Raw genomic sequence first — 17,835 nt, forward strand, 5'->3', positions numbered from 1 at the left:
CAACCCGACTGATCAGTAGTTTGCACAATGTTGCTCACGAACAGACATGTAAACAGAACAACCAAAACAATGCCCCATTACATAGGCTAGTGTGTGATGTTTTAGCATGTAGTGTTTCATTATATTGCAGTGTTTCAGTACTGCATGACATTTTTGTCAATAGACTTTTTCTGTGGCATACGTCTAACACTTTTTTATTGCATCTTATATCTTATTTTTATATTATTATTAAGTTATCTTACATTTTATATTTCAATTATTTTATTTTGTTCTATTGTTGGTAGTCTGTGTTTGATTGTCCTGGTCTGTCTTCACACACACACACACACACACACACACACACACACACACACACACACACACACACACACACACACACACACACACACACACACACACACACACACACACACACACACACACACCTAAACTTATCACACGCACACTTGTCTTATTCCATCAAAGCAGCAGGTGGCAGCATTACTCCACTGTTAAACACTCGCCCTCCAGCCAGGACCAGGAAGCGCATTTCACCAGAAACGAAACTGAACTTTTGCGGTAGGCTAGACTGTGCAGGTTGTGGACACGTGCGTGAGTAGCTGTCGGAAAATGGCAGAGGTGATATCAACTAAACAAGACCTTTTTATGTGCTCCATTTGCTTGGATCTACTGAAAGATCCTGTGACTCTCAGCTGTGGACACAATTACTGTTCGGGCTGCATCAACGGCTGTTGGGATCAGGAAGATCAGAAGGGAGTCTACAGCTGTCCCCAGTGTAGACAGACTTTCACTGCGAGGCCAGTTCTGAACAAAAACAATGTTATTGCCGAACTTGTGGAAGAAATGAGGAAGACTAGACCTACAATTAAGTCTGATGCTCTCGCTGTCCATGGAGATGTGGAGTGTGATATTTGCTCCGGGAGAAAACTCAAGGCTGTGAAGTCCTGTCTGGATTGTGTGCTGTCATATTGTGAAACTCACTTTAAAACTCACAACGAGCTTCACCCGCGCAGAAGTCACACAGTAATCGACGCCACTGGTCAGCTACAGGAAAGGATTTGCTCCCGTCATTACAAGGCTCTTGACATATTTTGTCGTACTGATCAGAGTTGTATCTGTTATTTTTGTCTGACGGAGGAGCATAAAGGCCATGACACCGTCTCTGCTGCAACAGAGTGGAGCAATAAAAAGGTAAGACCTGCAACAGTCTTTTAGGCTTTATGTAGGCTATTATGTAGACCTACATTGTCATATGATGCACTGAGAATTTAATTTTGCTCGTAACTGATGTATTTCAACAAATGTAAACTTTGTGATTTTATCTATCAGGAGGGATTGGGTGAGATCCTGATGAGATACCAGGAGACAATCCAGAAGAGAGAGAAAGAGGTTCAGGAGCTGAGGAGAGCAGTTGAGACCCTGAAGGTGAGGAGTCAACCAAGGCAATACAGACCATTTAATTCAAAAAGAGCATTTATTAAAGGAACAGACCACCCTTTTTGATTTTCACATACTTGCAGTATTTCCAAGCATTATTCATGCATGTGTGCATATCATTTTCGTCTAGCCTATGTGTTTGCATTGCCCCGTTTAACAGTAGGCCTACAGTATGGCCAAATTAGGCATAGTAATGCAAGTCTATGGTACAAAATAAAACATCTAATGTACTTATGAACCATTTTAAAATGAATGTAAAATTCACCATTTTAAAATTAAAGTGAAATTCACCAGAGTGTAAAACGGCAATTCAATTCCATCCAGTGATCACTTGTGGCTTGATGCTAAAGTTACCAGTTAGGCCTACGTCCAGGGTTACATACCGCCATTCCGACATTGACTTTTTATTGAAAAAAAAAAAACATTTTTCCAGCTTGCAGGAACTGTTTTCAGACCCTACCTGTAAGGGCATTTGGACCGTGACAAAATTAGACACTAAATTATACACTAATCCTGTAATTGCGCTGTCACTCTCTCCACTTCCGCTCATGTAGCAACATTGTTGCAATGTCAATTGAGTTAGAACGTTGTTCACGCACCTTTACGTGCTTGCAACAATGTTCAAATGACTCGAAATGGTTAGGAATGACAATCAAATACTGTTTTAATGGCGGTATGTCGGAATGTTGATTGCCACCCACGTCCAGTGATTATGCTAAGCTATGCTAATGATTCTGATCCAATAAATCTAAGCACTGAAAACACAGAGAAGAAAATGATATGCACATTCATGAATAATGCTGGGAAATAGGCCTACTGGAAATATGTGAAAATCAAAAAAGGGTGGTCTGTTCCTTTAGGAAGAGAAAAGGAGGAGATTGAGGATCAGAGAACACCAGTTATAAAATATACATATAATATAGGCTAATGAAATACACAATATTGTATTTATTTTATTATTATTAATAATAATAATGAAACTAAAATCACAATCTGATAACTAGCAACCCATGACCCCTCTTTGTGTGTCTCCTGGTAGAGCTCAGCACAGTCTGCAGTGGAACACAGTGACCAGATGTTTGATGACATCATTCGCTCTGTTGAGAGAAGACGCTCTGAGGTGACAGAGCTGATCAGAGCTCAGGAGAAGGCTGAGGTGAGTCGTGCTGAAGGACTCCTGGAACGACTGGAGCAGGAGATCTCTGAGCTGAAAAAGAGAGTTGCTGAGATGGAGCAGCTTTCACACACACAGGACCCCATACATTTCCTCAAGGTGACTACATTCATTGTGGAAGGATCGATATTCCAACATTAATGTTTCCTGACTTGAATCATTCAGTGATGCTGGTTTTGTATGACGCCATAGCCTTCACATGTACACGCAATACTGTTTTAACACATTTTTATTTTCCTTCATTGACTTACAGTTGTCATTTACTTTTCCCCACATACTGTAACCGTGTGTGTGTTTGTGTGTTTGTGTGTGTGTGTGTGTGTGTGTGTGTGTGTGTGTGTGTGTGTGTGTGTGTGTGTGTGTGTGTGTGTGTGTGTGTAATATAAAGTCGAATTTACAACATTTCCCACAATCTAAACAATATTTTGCTTCAGAAAAGATCCTCAAGAGTGTACTATTCAATTGACAGCATGACAAATCGATTTGACTAGCTTGTCCATACACGGACTACACTATGACACAATGACTAACCATTCTGCTGGCACTGATACGTTCATTGACACAAAAAACTTGGGTTTTGAGCAAGAGACTCGGTTTTGCAGGTCATCCACTGTGTTTTGCCATTTGTTAAAGCTGTTTTGAGAATGAATATTGTGTTTTGCAAATTGCGAGAGAGATTCGAGAAATGTACAAAACCAATTGAGAAATACTGTAACATATATATATTTTTATTTTTTTTATTTTCCTTCATTGATTTTTATTTATCTTTTGCTTTGTTCCACATAATCTGTGTGTGTGTGTGTGTGTGTGTGTGTGTGTGTGTGTGTGTGTGTGTGTGTGTGTGTACAGAATGTAGGCTCCATCTCTGATATTCCTAAAAGTGTGATTCCAACCAACATGACCCTCAGCCACCCTTACCTCTCCTTTGAGCCGGTGAAAACATCTGTGTCTGCACTGAAGACGAAGCTGGAGGAGAAATTAGACTCGATCTTCAAGCAGGAAGCAGCCAAAATATCTGCAGCAGGTGGGACTTGTCACTGATTCTGTCTTGTCACGTGTCATGTCACTGAAGTTCACCTCAGTGGTAGTTCGAGCAGCCGTCAGATCAGATTGTTGTGGGTTGACACAGGGCCATTTATAATTCCTATTGCTCAAAAGGCAATTGTATGCATGAGCACTGTGATGCATGTGTTGACTTACTGTGATGCATGTGTTGACTGACTGTGATGCATGTGTTGACTTACTGTGATGCATGTGTTGACTGACTGTGATGCATGTGTTGACTGACTGTGATGCATGTGTTGACTGACTGTGATGCATGTGTTGACTGACTGTGATGCATGTGTTGTAGGGATGCAAACGATTAATCGACTTTAATCGATCAATGCGTTAATCGATTAAAAAACATTAATCGCAATTAATCAATAATTCAACTGACAAGACACCCAGGTGAAATGGGTATGTGAAGAGTGTGTGTGAAGAGGGGTGTGAATAGTGGCAATATTTAATACACCTTTGGATTAAAGAATTGAAATATAATGAATTTAAATGTGGTATTTTATCTCAATATTGAATTAAAATTTTTAGATTTAGTAGGTTTTTTTTTTTTCGAGAAACATTGAGATTTTGGGGGGAAAACGTCGCTTATCAATTAATCGTAAGTCGATCGATAAAGCTATCAACTAATGATTAATGAGTTAATCGATAATTTGCATCCCTAATGTGTTGACTTACTGTGATGCATGTGTTGACTTACTGTGATGCATGTGTTGACTTACTGTGATGCATGTGTTGACTGACTGACTTAAGCCCTTTGCTCCTGTTAGGTGCATTAGGCACTTAACCAACAACCTCCCTTTCAATCTATTGGTGGCTTTCTGTTCAAGCTCTCTCCTGTTCATGGTCCCCACTCCATCCACCCCACCCATCTCAGACTACTAGTTTTGGGTTACAATCTTTGCATTGAAGTCCCCATTAGAATGCATCAACTGATGCATGTACTGAAATACTAAATGATTTCACTCATTACACCTCAAATAGCTGAGAGAACTGAATACACCGGCTGTAGATCCGGTATCAGTCGGGATTTTTGAAGTTGAGGACTCGTATAGTGTCACTTCAGTGTCATTTTAGTGATTACTGTGATATATCGTTATACAGTTATTGTGGCTAATGTCATGCTTTCTCTCTCAGTGTCTGAAGTGCAGGCTGTTATTACTGAACCAGTGACCAGAGAGGACTTCTTACAGTGTAAGGAATCACACACACACACACACACACACACACACACACACACACACACACACACAGTAGATAACATCTGATCTCTCATGTCTATCTTGTCTTTTCTTGTCTTCTCTTGCATAAGATTACGGTCAGTTCACACTGGATCCAAACACTGCAAACAGAAGGCTCCATCTGTCTGAGGGGAACAGGAGGGTGACGAATAGAGATGAGGCCCCCCAGTCATATCCAGACCATCCAGAGAGATTTGATAACCGAAGGCAAGTCCTGTGTAGAGAGGGTGTGTCTGGACGCTGCTATTGGGAAGTTGAGTGGAGTGGTGAGTGGGCTAATATTGCAGTGTCATATAAAACTATCAGCAGGAAAGGACTCAAAGATGACAGCTGTTTTGGAAACAATAAGTCCTGGAAACTTACCGTCCAGCGCAGGAAGACAAATTTCACCCACAATAAAATAATCACTGACCTCCCTCTAGTGGCCAGTTCCAGAGTAGGAGTGTATGTGGACCACAGGGCAGGGACTCTGGCCTTCTACAGCATCTCTGACACCATGATGACACTCCTGCACAAAGTCCAGACCACATTCTCTCACACACTTTACCCGGGATTTCGGTTACCAGATGAATCATCAGTTAAGCTTTTGTGACTCACATGCATGAAGCACATCTGGACTCTGTGGATCCATGTGTGTTACTATATGCACATGACCTCACAACTCATCACACACAAGGGCTTGGTGACAAAGCAACATTTTGATCGTGTCATTTTTCCTGTATTGACAATTTTGATTATTTTCTTTCTTAGACAAGAGATTTTGTCTACATTTACACTGTCATTATTTGACAGTTCCAGTATATGCGCACGCGCGCGCACACACACACACACACACAAAACACATACTCCACTAAGAACCGAAGCCCCACAGGTGCAGAAAATGAAACTATCAAAAGATCGAGACGCTGGTGGAAGTTTGAAAGGATGCCAGCAGGTGAGAAATCTGGCCCCTAAAGAAGCCTTCTTAAAATGACCTCCATCAGCATGTCAAGAGGCGTTTTTGATTTATTTTTGTTTGTTTGTTTGTGTGCTGTTTTGTCTGTTTACTTTTTGTTTTTCAGTTTGTTTTTTGTTTACATTGCTACCATGCAGCTGGATGAAATATTTCTAATCCTAGATGCAATTTAAATCATTTAAAACCTTTTTGCATGTGTTCTGCCATTTTTTTTATTTATTTTTTTCCCTTGCATAATTATGAAGATATTTTGTTGGAATAATGCTGCATGATGCCGTACTTTTAATACATTGCAGGAGATTTAAAAAAGTGTCGGTTGGGGTAACATTGTCTTTTGAAAGCTGTAATGCAGATTGTTGATGTACATCCCCTTCTCTTTTCCCATTGCAGCCAATAGCCTTTTAATTTTAAAATGTTTTATTAACTGTATACCATTCTGTCTTTACTAAGCCTGGGACAGACCAGATCATATTTTTCAGGGGGTGTCCAGGCGTTCTCTCACTTTTGTGAAGTCCTCACTTAATTAACTAATGCAAGCACACGCACCTTTACCCAAGTTGTGGACAAGACAAATCAGACGAAAACTGCTATTCGTTGCTATTCAGTCATGCCCACATTATACAGGTACCATACCTCAGGAGCACAATTTACTAAAGTGTGTCCATGATTTGTAAACACATTTTATGAATCATGCTTTAGTAGGCTACTTTGTGCTCACTCAAGATGCAAAATGTGGGCACGCCTTAATGGCAGGGAGAGCAGAGTTTCGGTAACTTGATGTGTTTACTCAAACGTGTTAAATGAAGCAAGGGCACTCTGCAAAGTGAGCTGGTTTTTTTATTGATATTTTCCTCATTCTTGACCATTTAGAGGCTCTGTACATTTTTCTACATTTTAACAATAAGATATTTTTGTCTTTTACTAGTAGGTTACTTCTTGAGTACAGTTCAATGATGAGTTAAGGTTTTTTTAAATACTGTGTTCATTATTTCAACTGCAAGTGGTAGATTGTGTTAAAAGTTTTTCTGTAAAATAAAGGCTTTCAGTTTAACATTTCAGATGTCGTGGTGTAAAGTGATTTGTGATGTCGGGAGCACAGACTGTATTTGTGCATTCGTGTGGTCTTCCAAAGTAGATATTATCCAGTCGCGATAATTATGAGACTACATGAATTCACAATAAGTTACAGAAACAAACACTATTACCCTCAATATTGATGCCACATGAAGTGTAACACCCTTAGTTGGCATATATGACTTAGGCCTTCTGTACATTACAAATTACATTACAAAACAAATGTTTCTTTTCATCAGTGTCCCCAATCTGCATCCTGCTCAGCCAGTGACTATTTGAACATAGTTAACAGTAACGTAATGTTTAAAGCACAGACTGTTATCTAAGTCTTCATTCAGTTTGATATTCAAGATGTCTGCCAGCCTCATAGTGTAGCTCGATATTAAACCACATGAAGTGCCCCACCTAGCAGGCATACTGTCTTGCATTAGTATAAAGTGGACGTATCATATCAGTGTCATGTCCCAGATTTGAGTTCATCTAAGCCAGTGACTATTTGAACATAGTTAACAATGAGAATTTTGAAGATAGTTAAGGGCAACATGTGACGTTTAGACCAGACTGTTATTAGTGGGCTAAATAAAGCCATGTGGGATGCCCGATGTGGTCAATTTGTCTTATTTCATTAAACAGGAAACAGTAGGACAGAGTGAGAAACACACGGCATGACATTACAGTACACTTAGACACTTTTTTTCAAATGTATTCACAGTTATCTACCTACAGGGTAGGGTATTGGTTACACTGGAGCAATGTTGAGATCACAGACCTGTGGTTTAGATAGCCTTGTTCAAGCACACCTCAGTAAGAAATATCTTGGTTCCTCAATTGGCAGCAGGGGGAAGCATTACTCCACTATTGAAGACGTGCCTTTCAGGAAGCATTTCACCTAAAACAAAAGTGAAAGGAGGGAGACGTTGCCACCATTCAGGTTTGGGTGTGGTTGTGAGCAGTTGAGTGTAAAATGGCTGAAGCAATGTCAAGTAAGCAGGATATTTTAATGTGCTCTATTTGCTTGGATCTACTGAAGGATCCAGTGACTCTTCACTGTGGACACAATTACTGTTCGGGCTGCATTAACGGCTGTTGGGATCAGGAAGATGAGAAGGGAGTCTACAGCTGTCCACAGTGTAGACACACTTTCACTGCGAGACCAGTTTTGAAAAGGAATAATGTTATGGCCGAGCTTGTGGAAGAAATGAGGAAGACTACAATTCAACCTGATACTCCCGCTGACCATGGAGATGTGGATTGTGATGTTTGCTCCGGGAGAAAACTCAAGGCTGTGAAGTCCTGTCTGGATTGTCTGCTGTCATATTGTGAAACTCACTACAAGGCTCACAATGACCTTAACCCGGGTAGAAATCATGCGGTAGTCGATGCCACTGGTCATCTGCAGGAAAGGATTTGTCCTCGTCATAAAAAGGTTATTGAAGTCTTTTGTCGTACTGACCAGAGCTGCATCTGTTATTTGTGCACAATGAACCAACATAAAGGCCATGACACCATTGCTGCCACAGAAGAGTGTGGTGAAAGAAAGGTAAGACCTCCAATGACAAATGCTTTTGAGACAGTGTGTCATTCTTGTATTTCAGGTATTTACGTATTATTGTTACAAAATACTGTACATAGGTGGAGCAATTCTAAACCATTGTGTCCTGGAGCGATATATACGCTGCATTCAGGTTCTTGAGATTTGAGCTGTTTTATTAATAATGTGGGTGTATTAGATCTGAGTGAACACATTCTAGTGCAAAATGAAGGTTCTAGCTTTTAAATACTTAGTTTATTACATGTTTGTATGTGCTTCGGAGGCTGAGATATTTAGGTTTTAAAAGGGAGGGAACCTTTTCCCAAAAAGTGCTTAGGCTAAAATGCGTTAAGATACCAACTTTGTCCACGAACAGGGGTCTAAGAATTACAAAAGGCCAGAGTCATCCTCCCACAGTAAACCATTCCCATAGGGCCTCACCTACTGTTTATTGTACATCAGAGCTGAGCCAACCCTCACCTGCACCGATGGGTCCATGTTAAAATAATGGATTGATAGAATCTGACATTATTTAAAACGGTTTTTAAGTGTTAGGCCTACTGTGTTTGTGACTTTACCAAAGATAGAAGAAAAGATCGAGGAAACAACTAGGTGCAAGGTCCAGGGATAATTACTGTATGGAGAAACATTAACCTGCTAAGATAACATGAGCATGTTTTTCAACTCTTCTGCATGTCAAACCAGATTGTTAAATAAAATAGTCCGGTGGATTAGACACACAAAAGGGCCTAATCGTGCACTTTTAAGTAAAAGCATGAAAACCCAAATTAATGAAACTACCTGACACTTTGTTGTAAAAGCATGCAAATTGGTACATATATCCTTCTTGATATGCTGATTAATATTAGCATTGGAGGCGCCGCGAAAATTTATGAATTCTCAAGATGGCCGCCAAATCCAATATGGCCAACCCATGTTAATGAAACTACCTGATACTTTGTAGTAAAGGCCTGAAAATTGGTACACATGTCCTTCTTAATATGCTGATTAATGTTATCGTTGGAGGCACCGCGGAAAATGCTGTATTTTCAAGATGGCCGCCACATCCAATATGGCCAACCCATATTAATGAAGCTACCTGATACTTTGTTGTAAAAACATGAAAATGGGTGCCCAGTTACGTCTTTATATTCTGATTAATAAAAGAAATGGAGGCATTGCAAGAAAGTTTAAAAATCTGGCCAACCCATATTAATGAAACCATTGATGAATTTAACACCCACTTTGTAGTAAAAGCATGGACAATTACACATATACCTCTTGATATGCTGATTAATATTTGAAATGTAAGCATAGCAAATAAATTCCGAATTTTCAAGATGGCCGCCAAATCAAATATACCCAACCCATATTAATTAATCATCCAGGCACATTGTGGTATATACAGTACCTCTAGCACATAGTGACGACTGCATAGGCCTTGTGTTTAATATGCCTCTCATGACTACAAATTCAAGAGGGTCAAGATTTCAAGGTTGCTAGACAGAAAGATCAATTGATTTGTCAATTCATGGACATGGTTAAGACATGGTTAAGAAAAGAAACCAATAATTAATTACTACTTCTAGCTGTATTTCAAGGTTTTCAAATGAACTGCAATCCTATACCATGCATGTTGTATGGGTATGTCTTAACTGGTTAACACCAGTTGATCTCAAAAATGAGATACTCTGAAGGTTACATATGCAATTTCTCATAAGAAAGGTGTGGTTTAAAATTGCCCATGGCCGTTAATTGGGTGTTACGAATGTTTCAGTTGGCATATGCAAGTCACAAAGTGGTTAGTGCACAATGACCGCTATGATGACATGAGATTGAAATGGTGTAAGCCTTATAACATGTTCAATAACAACACAACATTAAAACCACAAAATGGTCTGCTGTTGGACATCGATAGCACTTTAAAAAATATATAGTGAATACTTTCTTCACTTACCTAACATGTATGACACTCACCTCAAGCCTGGTAGAGCAATCAAAAGTTTTGAGTGTGCCCCACTCCAAATTGTGTGCTCAACTCCAAATAATTCTTTTTGAAAATAATCGTCTACAATTTGTTGTAGAAAAGGCGCGCTGTCGTCTGCCATTCCTTTTCTTTAAGTGGGTTAGCACAGCCAGACATTTCGGCCTAAGACATTTTTATTGTTTACACCTTGCTATATGATACATATGTTTTGCAAAAGGTGCAGTGACATGTTTTCCTCTTGGAGTAATATTTAGAAATTATTTATGATCTATATAAACAGGAAAGCTTGGGTAAGATCGAGAAGAGGTGCCAACAGACAATCCAGAAGAGAGAGAAGAAGGTTCAGGAGCTGAGGAGAGCAGTTGAGACTCTGAAGGTGAGGAATCAACCAAAATGGGATGTTTACCAGTGTTCTTATGTAAAATAATGTCCCTATGTGTTTTCTTAAAGGGCAACTGCGCCTTCAAACTTGTTGCCATTGCCATTGAACACCCCTAACCACTAAGTGAGATGCCTACTTTCGAAAACAAATGTTTAAGGTGTTTTTTAAGAACATATTTGGACATGCCCATAGATGGCCATTGTAAAGCCAATTGAGAGCAAATCTAAATCAGCCATATAACGGAGACAGCAGCAAACATCAAAAAACATAAATAAACATTGCAGACAAATCAGAAGTTCAAAATAGTGCACTTGTCCTTTAATTCTCTTTGTGTGTGTGTCTCCTGGTAGAGCTCAGCACAGTCTGCAGTGGAACACAGTGACCAGATGTTTGATGACATCATTCGCTCTGTTGAGAGAAGGCGCTCTGAGGTGACAGAGCTGATCAGAGCTCAGGAGAAGGCTGAGGTGAGTCGGGCTGAAGGACTTCTGAAACGACTGGAGCAGGAGATCTCTGAGCTGAAGAAGAGAGTTGCTGAGATGGAGAAGCTTTCACACACACAGGATCACATCCATTTCCTCAAGGTGACTGCATTCATCGTGGAAGGATTGATATTTCACTCATTCAGTGATGCTGGTTTTGTGTATTGTACAACCATAGCCATCACGTGTACATTGTAATCACAATACTGTTTTAAAATATTCCTTAATATTTCATATTTTTTTATTTTCCTTCATTGATCTTTATCTTCTGCTTTGTTCCACGTAATCTCTCTGTGTGTGTGTGTGTGTGTGTGTGTGTGTGTGTGTGTGTGTGTGTGTGTGTGTGTGTGTGTGTGTGTGTGTGTGTGTGTGTGTGTGTGTGTGTGTGTGTGTGTTTCTCTACAGAATGTAGGCTCCATCTCTGATATTCCTAAAAGTGTGATTCCAACCAACATGATCCTCAGCCACCCATACCTCTCCTTTGAGCCGGTGAAAACATCTGTCTCTGCACTGAAGACGCAGCTGGAGGAAAAAATAGATTCGATCTTTAAGCAGGAAGCAGCCAAAATATCTGCAGCAGGTTGGACTTGTCACTGATTCTGTCTTGTCAAGTGTGATGTCACTGAAGTTCACCTCAGTGGTAGTTCGCGCAGCCATAAAATGAGATTGTTGTGGTGACACAGGTTAATTTATCCCAAAGTTAAATTAGATTGCTTGGAAACAGACTCCATTTATGTAAATCAAAGTGACTTGAAATAACATCAAAAGAAAGGAATGGTGACATTCATGGCATGTCTACTGTATGGTGGTGTGTGGTTGGCTTCAAAAGTAAATCGCATGGGCACATGAGCATTGTGATGCATGTTGACTTACTTCACTTTAGCCCTTTGCTCCTCTTGAGTGCATAGGCCGTTAACCAACAACCTCCATTTCACTCTGTTCTGTTCAAGCTCTCTCCTGTTCATGGTCCCCACTCCATCCACCCCACCCATCACAGATTGAAGCCCAAAAGTAGGGATACAGTCTATGCTTTGAATTCCCCCATTAGAATCCATCAACTGGCCCTGCTACCGCAGCCCAATGGAATGCCAATGGGTTACTACGCTGGTGACCCGGGTTCAATTCTGGTCCGGGTCATTTGCCGATCCTTCCCCCGTCTCTCTCTTTCCACTCATTTCCTGTCTCTCCTCCACTGTCCTGTCAAAAATGGAGGTCCTAAGTTGTGATAGGCCACCGCTCATCCGTTTAGAAGGTGCAGGATTCAGTAAAAAATTCTGTATAAAAAGAAGACAATCCGCACACTTCAGGTCTATTTTTGTGCAAAGAAGCTTTACTTGACTTGCCACACCATTTCTTAACAAAGTCCGTGGACCCTTTTCCAATGGTTGGCTTTTTTTGTATGCGCAAACCCACTGGGATACGCTTGTTGTGCCAGTACTCACTCAAGGTGTATCCATGTAAATGAAGCCTTGTTTCCTTCTTCTTCATAATTAATATGTTTTTCATCTCCTCTGCTGCCAATGGAGGTCCTAAAAATATATATTTTTTAAAAGAATGCATCAACTGATGCATCTACTAAAATGCGAAAATTACTACACTCGTTACTCCTCAAATCCAAATACCGGTAGCTGAGAGAACTGAAAGCCTTCTGAATACACCGTTACCACCCTGATGTAGAGGACCTGCTGTAGGTATTAGTCAGGATTATTTTGAAGTTGAGGACCCATAGTGTCACTTCAGTGTCATTTTAGTGATTACTGTGATATTCAATGATAATTATTGTTATAGAGTTATTGTGGCTAATGTCATATTTTCTCTCTCAGTGTCTGAAGTGCAGGCCGTTATGACTGAACCAGTGACCAGAGAGGACTTCTTACAGTGTAAGGAATCACACACGCACACACACACACACACACACACACACACACACACACACACACACACACACACACACACACACACACACACACACACACACACACACACAGTGGCAGACACAGCCTACCATCCCACACTGATGCCAATAAGTCCATGACCATGCCTGATCTTTCATCTGATAAAATGTACTGCGTCTTGTATTCTCTTGCATTAGATTACTACCGCTTCACACTGGATCCAAACACTGCACACAGAGACCTCCATCTGTCTGAGGGGAACAGGAAGGTGGAGATGAGAGATGATGCCCCCCAGTCATATCCAGACCATCCAGAGAGATTTGATGGCTACTGTCAGGTGCTGTGTAGAGAAGGTGTGTCTGGACGTTCCTACTGGGAAGTTGAGTGGAGTGGTCAATGGGTTAATTTAGCCGTGTCATACAAAACTATAAGCAGAAAAGGAATACATTATAACTGTTGGTTTGGAAACAATGGCAAGTCCTGGAGACTTGCTAGTGACTCCAAAGAGACATTGTTGTTCCACAATGGTAAATGCACTGACCTCCTTGTAGTGGCCAGCTCCAGAGTAGGAGTGTATGTGGACCACAGGGCAGGCACTCTGGCCTTCTACAGCATCTCTGACTCCATGACGCTCCTGCACAAAGTCCAGACCACATTCTCTCACACACTCTACCCAGGGTTTCGGTTACCAGACGGGTCATCGTTGAAGTTCTTGTGACTCACATGTATGAGACACATCTGGACTCTGTGGATCCATGTGTGTTATTATACCGGTATGCACATGACATCTCATCTCACTACCACATATTAGGGCCAGGTGACATGGCAACGTTTTGATCCTAATATTTTTCTTGTATTGATTTGGATTATTTTCATTCTTAGACGAGAGATTAGACATTTACATTTAAACTGTCATTAATTGACGGGTCCGGAATAGTGTGTGCGTGCGTACACACACACACACAGACACACACACACACAGACACAAACACACACACACACACACACACACACACACACACACACACACACACACACACACACACACACACACACACACACACACACACACACACATAAATAAAACTGCAAAAACTGTAAATATGAAACGTATAAGACTGTGGTGGAAGGTTGAACATGATGACAGCAGATGGGAAATCTAACCCCCAAATTAGCCCTCTTAAAATGACCTCCTTCAGCATGTCAAGAGGCGTTTTTGATTTATTTTTGTTTGTTTGTGTTCTGTTTTGTTTGTTTGCTTTTGTTTTTTTTTTGTTTAGATTATTTTTATGTTTACATTGCTTTGCCACCATGCAGCTGGTTGAAATCTGTCTAATGCTAGATGCCATTTAAATAATTCAAACATTTTTGCATGTGTATGGCAAATGTGTTTTTTTTTCCTTGTATAATTATAGCGAGGTGTTTTGTTTGAAGTAATGCTATATGATTTAATACATTACAGGAGATTAAAACAAGTTTTGTTCAGGGGAACACTGTCTTTTTGAAAGCTGTAATGCAGATTGTTGATGTATGTTTAAATGATTGAAGCCCTTCTCTTTTCCCATGGCAGCCAATGGTCTTTTTATTTTAAAAATGGTTCATTTACTTGGCCTATATATCATTCTATTTTTACTAAGCCTGGGACAGACCAGATAACATATTTTTCAGGGGGTGTCAAGGAAGCGTTCTCTCACTATTGTGAAGCGTTCCCTCACTTTATCACCTCATGCGTGTCTAAATAAAGCACACGCACATTTACCCAAGTTGTGGACAAGGCAAGTCATACGAAAACTGCACTCATTGCTATTCAGTCATGCCCACATTATATACAGGTATTGTGCCTTGTGAGCACAATTAACTAAAGCATGTCTACGATTTGTAAAATGGGCTTACGTTATTTCAAGGAATAAATCAAAATTGGTCAATAACAAACACGTTTCATGAATTGTGCATGCTTTAGTGGGCTACTTTGTGTTCACAGAAGATGCAAAATGTGGGCACGACTTCATGGCAGTGGGTGCAGAGATTCAGTAACTTGAGCCCATGATTTAGCTAAAGGTGTAGGCCTACACACTGTGTTTACTCAAACGTGTTAAATAAATCAAGGGCACCCTTTGGAAAGTGAGCTCTCTTTATTGACACCCTCAATTGTTTTTCTCATTCTTGACCCTTAGAGGCTCTGTACATCTTTCTACATTTTGCCAATAAAATAATTTTGTCTTTTGTATTTTTACTGCAATTACTAGTAGGCTGTTTCTTTAGCACAGTTCAATGATAAGAAAGAAAACAAAGTTTAATTTGATTTGAATACTGTGTTCATTATTTCTACTGCAGGTGGTGGACTGTGTTAAATAAAGTCTTCATTCAGTTTAACATTCCAGACGTCTGTCTCATGGTGTATAGTGACATGCGATGCTAAGAGTACACACTGTAGGTATTTAATAGAACTAAACAAACCCAATGACCCTCAATATTGATGCCACATGAAGTGCAACACCCTTAGTTGGCATATACTGACTTACTGTACATTATTCCTTCTTAGCCAGTGACCAGTTGAGCATATTTAACTGTAAAATGTGATGCTGAGAGCACAGACTGTTTGTTATAGAACTGAACAAACCCAATGACCCTCAGTATTGACACCACATGAAGTTAGTGCCCCACCCTTAATGGGCATATACTGTACTGGGGTGCATTTCTCAAAACCAAAGTTGCTTACTACATTAGCTACTTTGTTGTTTTCAATGCATTTTCCCATTGGCCACTACCGAAGTTGCTAACAGGCTAACAACTCCTCTTTTGAGAAATGCAACCCTGACCAGGGCTGAAATGGGGCAAAAATTCAGACCAGGCATTTTCAGCAAAGACCGGCCTGCCAGGCATTGAGAGAGACCATGAAGCCTGTGGCAACATTTTAGTCATCTATTACAAGCTATTTTGACCACAACAGCCAAAATGAATAATGAATATTTACATTTTACTCAGAGAGGTCTGCTGTTGTGGTATGAGGACTGATACTACTACACTGTGGGGAAGACCAGACCAAAACTATCAACGGTCCACCGGGAAAATGCCCTTCATGCCTTATGGCCAATCCACCCATGGTACTGACATGCATTTGTACAAAATAGACATTTTTCATCATTAGTGTCCTAAACTTGAGTTCCTCTCAGCATGCGAGCGTTTGAGTGATTTAGTGATGCCATGCAGTACCTGGCATCCAGATACTGGGACACTTTCCATTCTGGGGGGTGCTGGAAAACCCGCTGGAGGGTTGAGATTCCATTGCATTCCTAATCTATAGAATTCTACTGAGTGGCTCAATTGGCTGGGCACTCGATGGCTACACCTGCAACTCGGCTTCAATTCCAGCCCGAGGTCATTTGACGAATCTTCCCCCTCTCTCTCCCCATTACTTTCCTGTCCCTCTGTAACTGTACTGTCAAAATAATGGCATAAAAAGCCCCAAAAATATTTGTATTAAAAAAAGGAAAGAATTCTACTGAGTACTAAGTGGTTTTAAGAGGTTGGAGATGATTCAATCCCAAAAGGAGGTGAGCAGCACAACCTTTTGGAACAAATGAAGGGCATTGTGAAGCCACACTGCAGACACTCTTTCCATTGTATGTTGATCAGAAGAAATACAAAACAAAACAAGTTACAACTAGGCACAAGGAACCTCGCTCCAGTAGCCTGTTTTATTCACTACTGCAATAGAGAGTTCCTCTATACACCATGAGGTGCTACTTAGACACATCATCAGTGATGAACCCGAGGTCATAGGGTGTTTCGGGTCTTTGATCATCAAACTCCCCCCTCGGGTGACCCAGGTGATCAGCCCTCGGCTTGTGTCCAAGTGGCCCACTACTCCACGGATCCCCCTCCGGATCCATAGCCATCTTGAGGCCTTCTCAGCAGCCTCTATAATGTTTTGATGGCTCTTCTACACAGCTGCCCTTTTTTGATAGGACTATAAATTGCAAATATATAAGAAGGGGGAAATGACATCCGTTTGAAGTAAAGTAGACCATTTGTCCGGGTTATGGCTAAAAAACAGAGTTGTCCATCCTGGGTTCAAAGAGTGAAAATCCTGCCGGGTGTTACTACCAACACAGGTGGCATCTCTGAATAGGTGATCTACCTGGGCCTACTGTAGGCGTATATCACTGATTCAAAGTTGGTTGGAACCAAGTGTGGCATGGATTGGCATGGATGGACTGACATCACTACTGAAAGGAAGAAAAAACATGTTGAACTTTTAATGACCTTTGACCCTGAGCTGATTTTACCCAAAAGTCAGTGGGCCATCAAGTCATCAATCCGACTTATCAGTAGTTTGCACAATGTTGCTCATGAACAGACATGTGAACAGAACAACCAAAACAATGTCCCATTACGTGTTGTGTGATGTTTTGTTATGTAGTTTTTCATTATATTTCAATATCTCTGCATTGCATGTAATTTGATTTTTGTCAATAGGCTATTTTCTGCTGCATATGTCTAAACTTATTTTTATCGTATCTTATATCTTATCTTTATATCATCTTTTGTCTTATCTTACATCTTATATTTCAATTATTTCATTTTGATCTATATTTGGTAGTTTTTGTTTGATTGTCCT

The 17,835-nt window shown here is 40.4% G+C and overlaps 2 protein-coding genes across 2 annotated transcripts; both read left to right on the forward strand.

Moving 5' to 3' along the window:
• Positions 1–568: 568 nt before the first annotated feature.
• LOC134447333 (tripartite motif-containing protein 16-like) lies at positions 569–6,895 on the forward strand. Its single transcript, XM_063196749.1, has 6 exons — positions 569–1,191; positions 1,330–1,425; positions 2,477–2,710; positions 3,461–3,635; positions 4,805–4,861; positions 4,980–6,895. The coding sequence occupies exons 1-6, from the start codon at positions 610–612 to the stop codon at positions 5,498–5,500; spliced, it is 1,665 nt and encodes a 554-aa protein (XP_063052819.1). The 5' UTR covers positions 569–609; the 3' UTR covers positions 5,501–6,895.
• A 990-nt stretch (positions 6,896–7,885) lies between these two features.
• LOC134445811 (tripartite motif-containing protein 16-like) lies at positions 7,886–13,932 on the forward strand. The gene is made up of 6 exons (XM_063194914.1): positions 7,886–8,477; positions 10,736–10,831; positions 11,188–11,421; positions 11,725–11,899; positions 13,143–13,199; positions 13,412–13,932. The coding sequence occupies exons 1-6, from the start codon at positions 7,902–7,904 to the stop codon at positions 13,930–13,932; spliced, it is 1,659 nt and encodes a 552-aa protein (XP_063050984.1). The 5' UTR covers positions 7,886–7,901.
• The last annotated feature ends 3,903 nt before the right edge of the window (positions 13,933–17,835 follow it).

This window comes from Engraulis encrasicolus, chromosome 1, assembly GCF_034702125.1.
Source record: "Engraulis encrasicolus isolate BLACKSEA-1 chromosome 1, IST_EnEncr_1.0, whole genome shotgun sequence".
NCBI classification, from domain to species: domain Eukaryota; kingdom Metazoa; phylum Chordata; class Actinopteri; order Clupeiformes; family Engraulidae; genus Engraulis; species Engraulis encrasicolus.

Bases quoted from the DNA above. Each gene is read 5' to 3' on its own strand.
- LOC134447333 (XM_063196749.1), top strand. From the start codon at position 610: ATGGCAGAGGTGATATCAACTAAACAAGACCTTTTTATGTGCTCCATT. The intron at 2,711-3,460 runs GTGACTACATTC...GTGTGTGTACAG, and splicing joins ACCCCATACATTTCCTCAAG to AATGTAGGCTCCATCTCTGA. The intron at 4,862-4,979 runs GTAAGGAATCAC...CTCTTGCATAAG, and splicing joins CAGAGAGGACTTCTTACAGT to ATTACGGTCAGTTCACACTG.
- LOC134445811 (XM_063194914.1), top strand. From the start codon at position 7,902: ATGGCTGAAGCAATGTCAAGTAAGCAGGATATTTTAATGTGCTCTATT. The intron at 8,478-10,735 runs GTAAGACCTCCA...CTATATAAACAG, and splicing joins AAGAGTGTGGTGAAAGAAAG to GAAAGCTTGGGTAAGATCGA. The intron at 10,832-11,187 runs GTGAGGAATCAA...GTCTCCTGGTAG, and splicing joins GAGCAGTTGAGACTCTGAAG to AGCTCAGCACAGTCTGCAGT.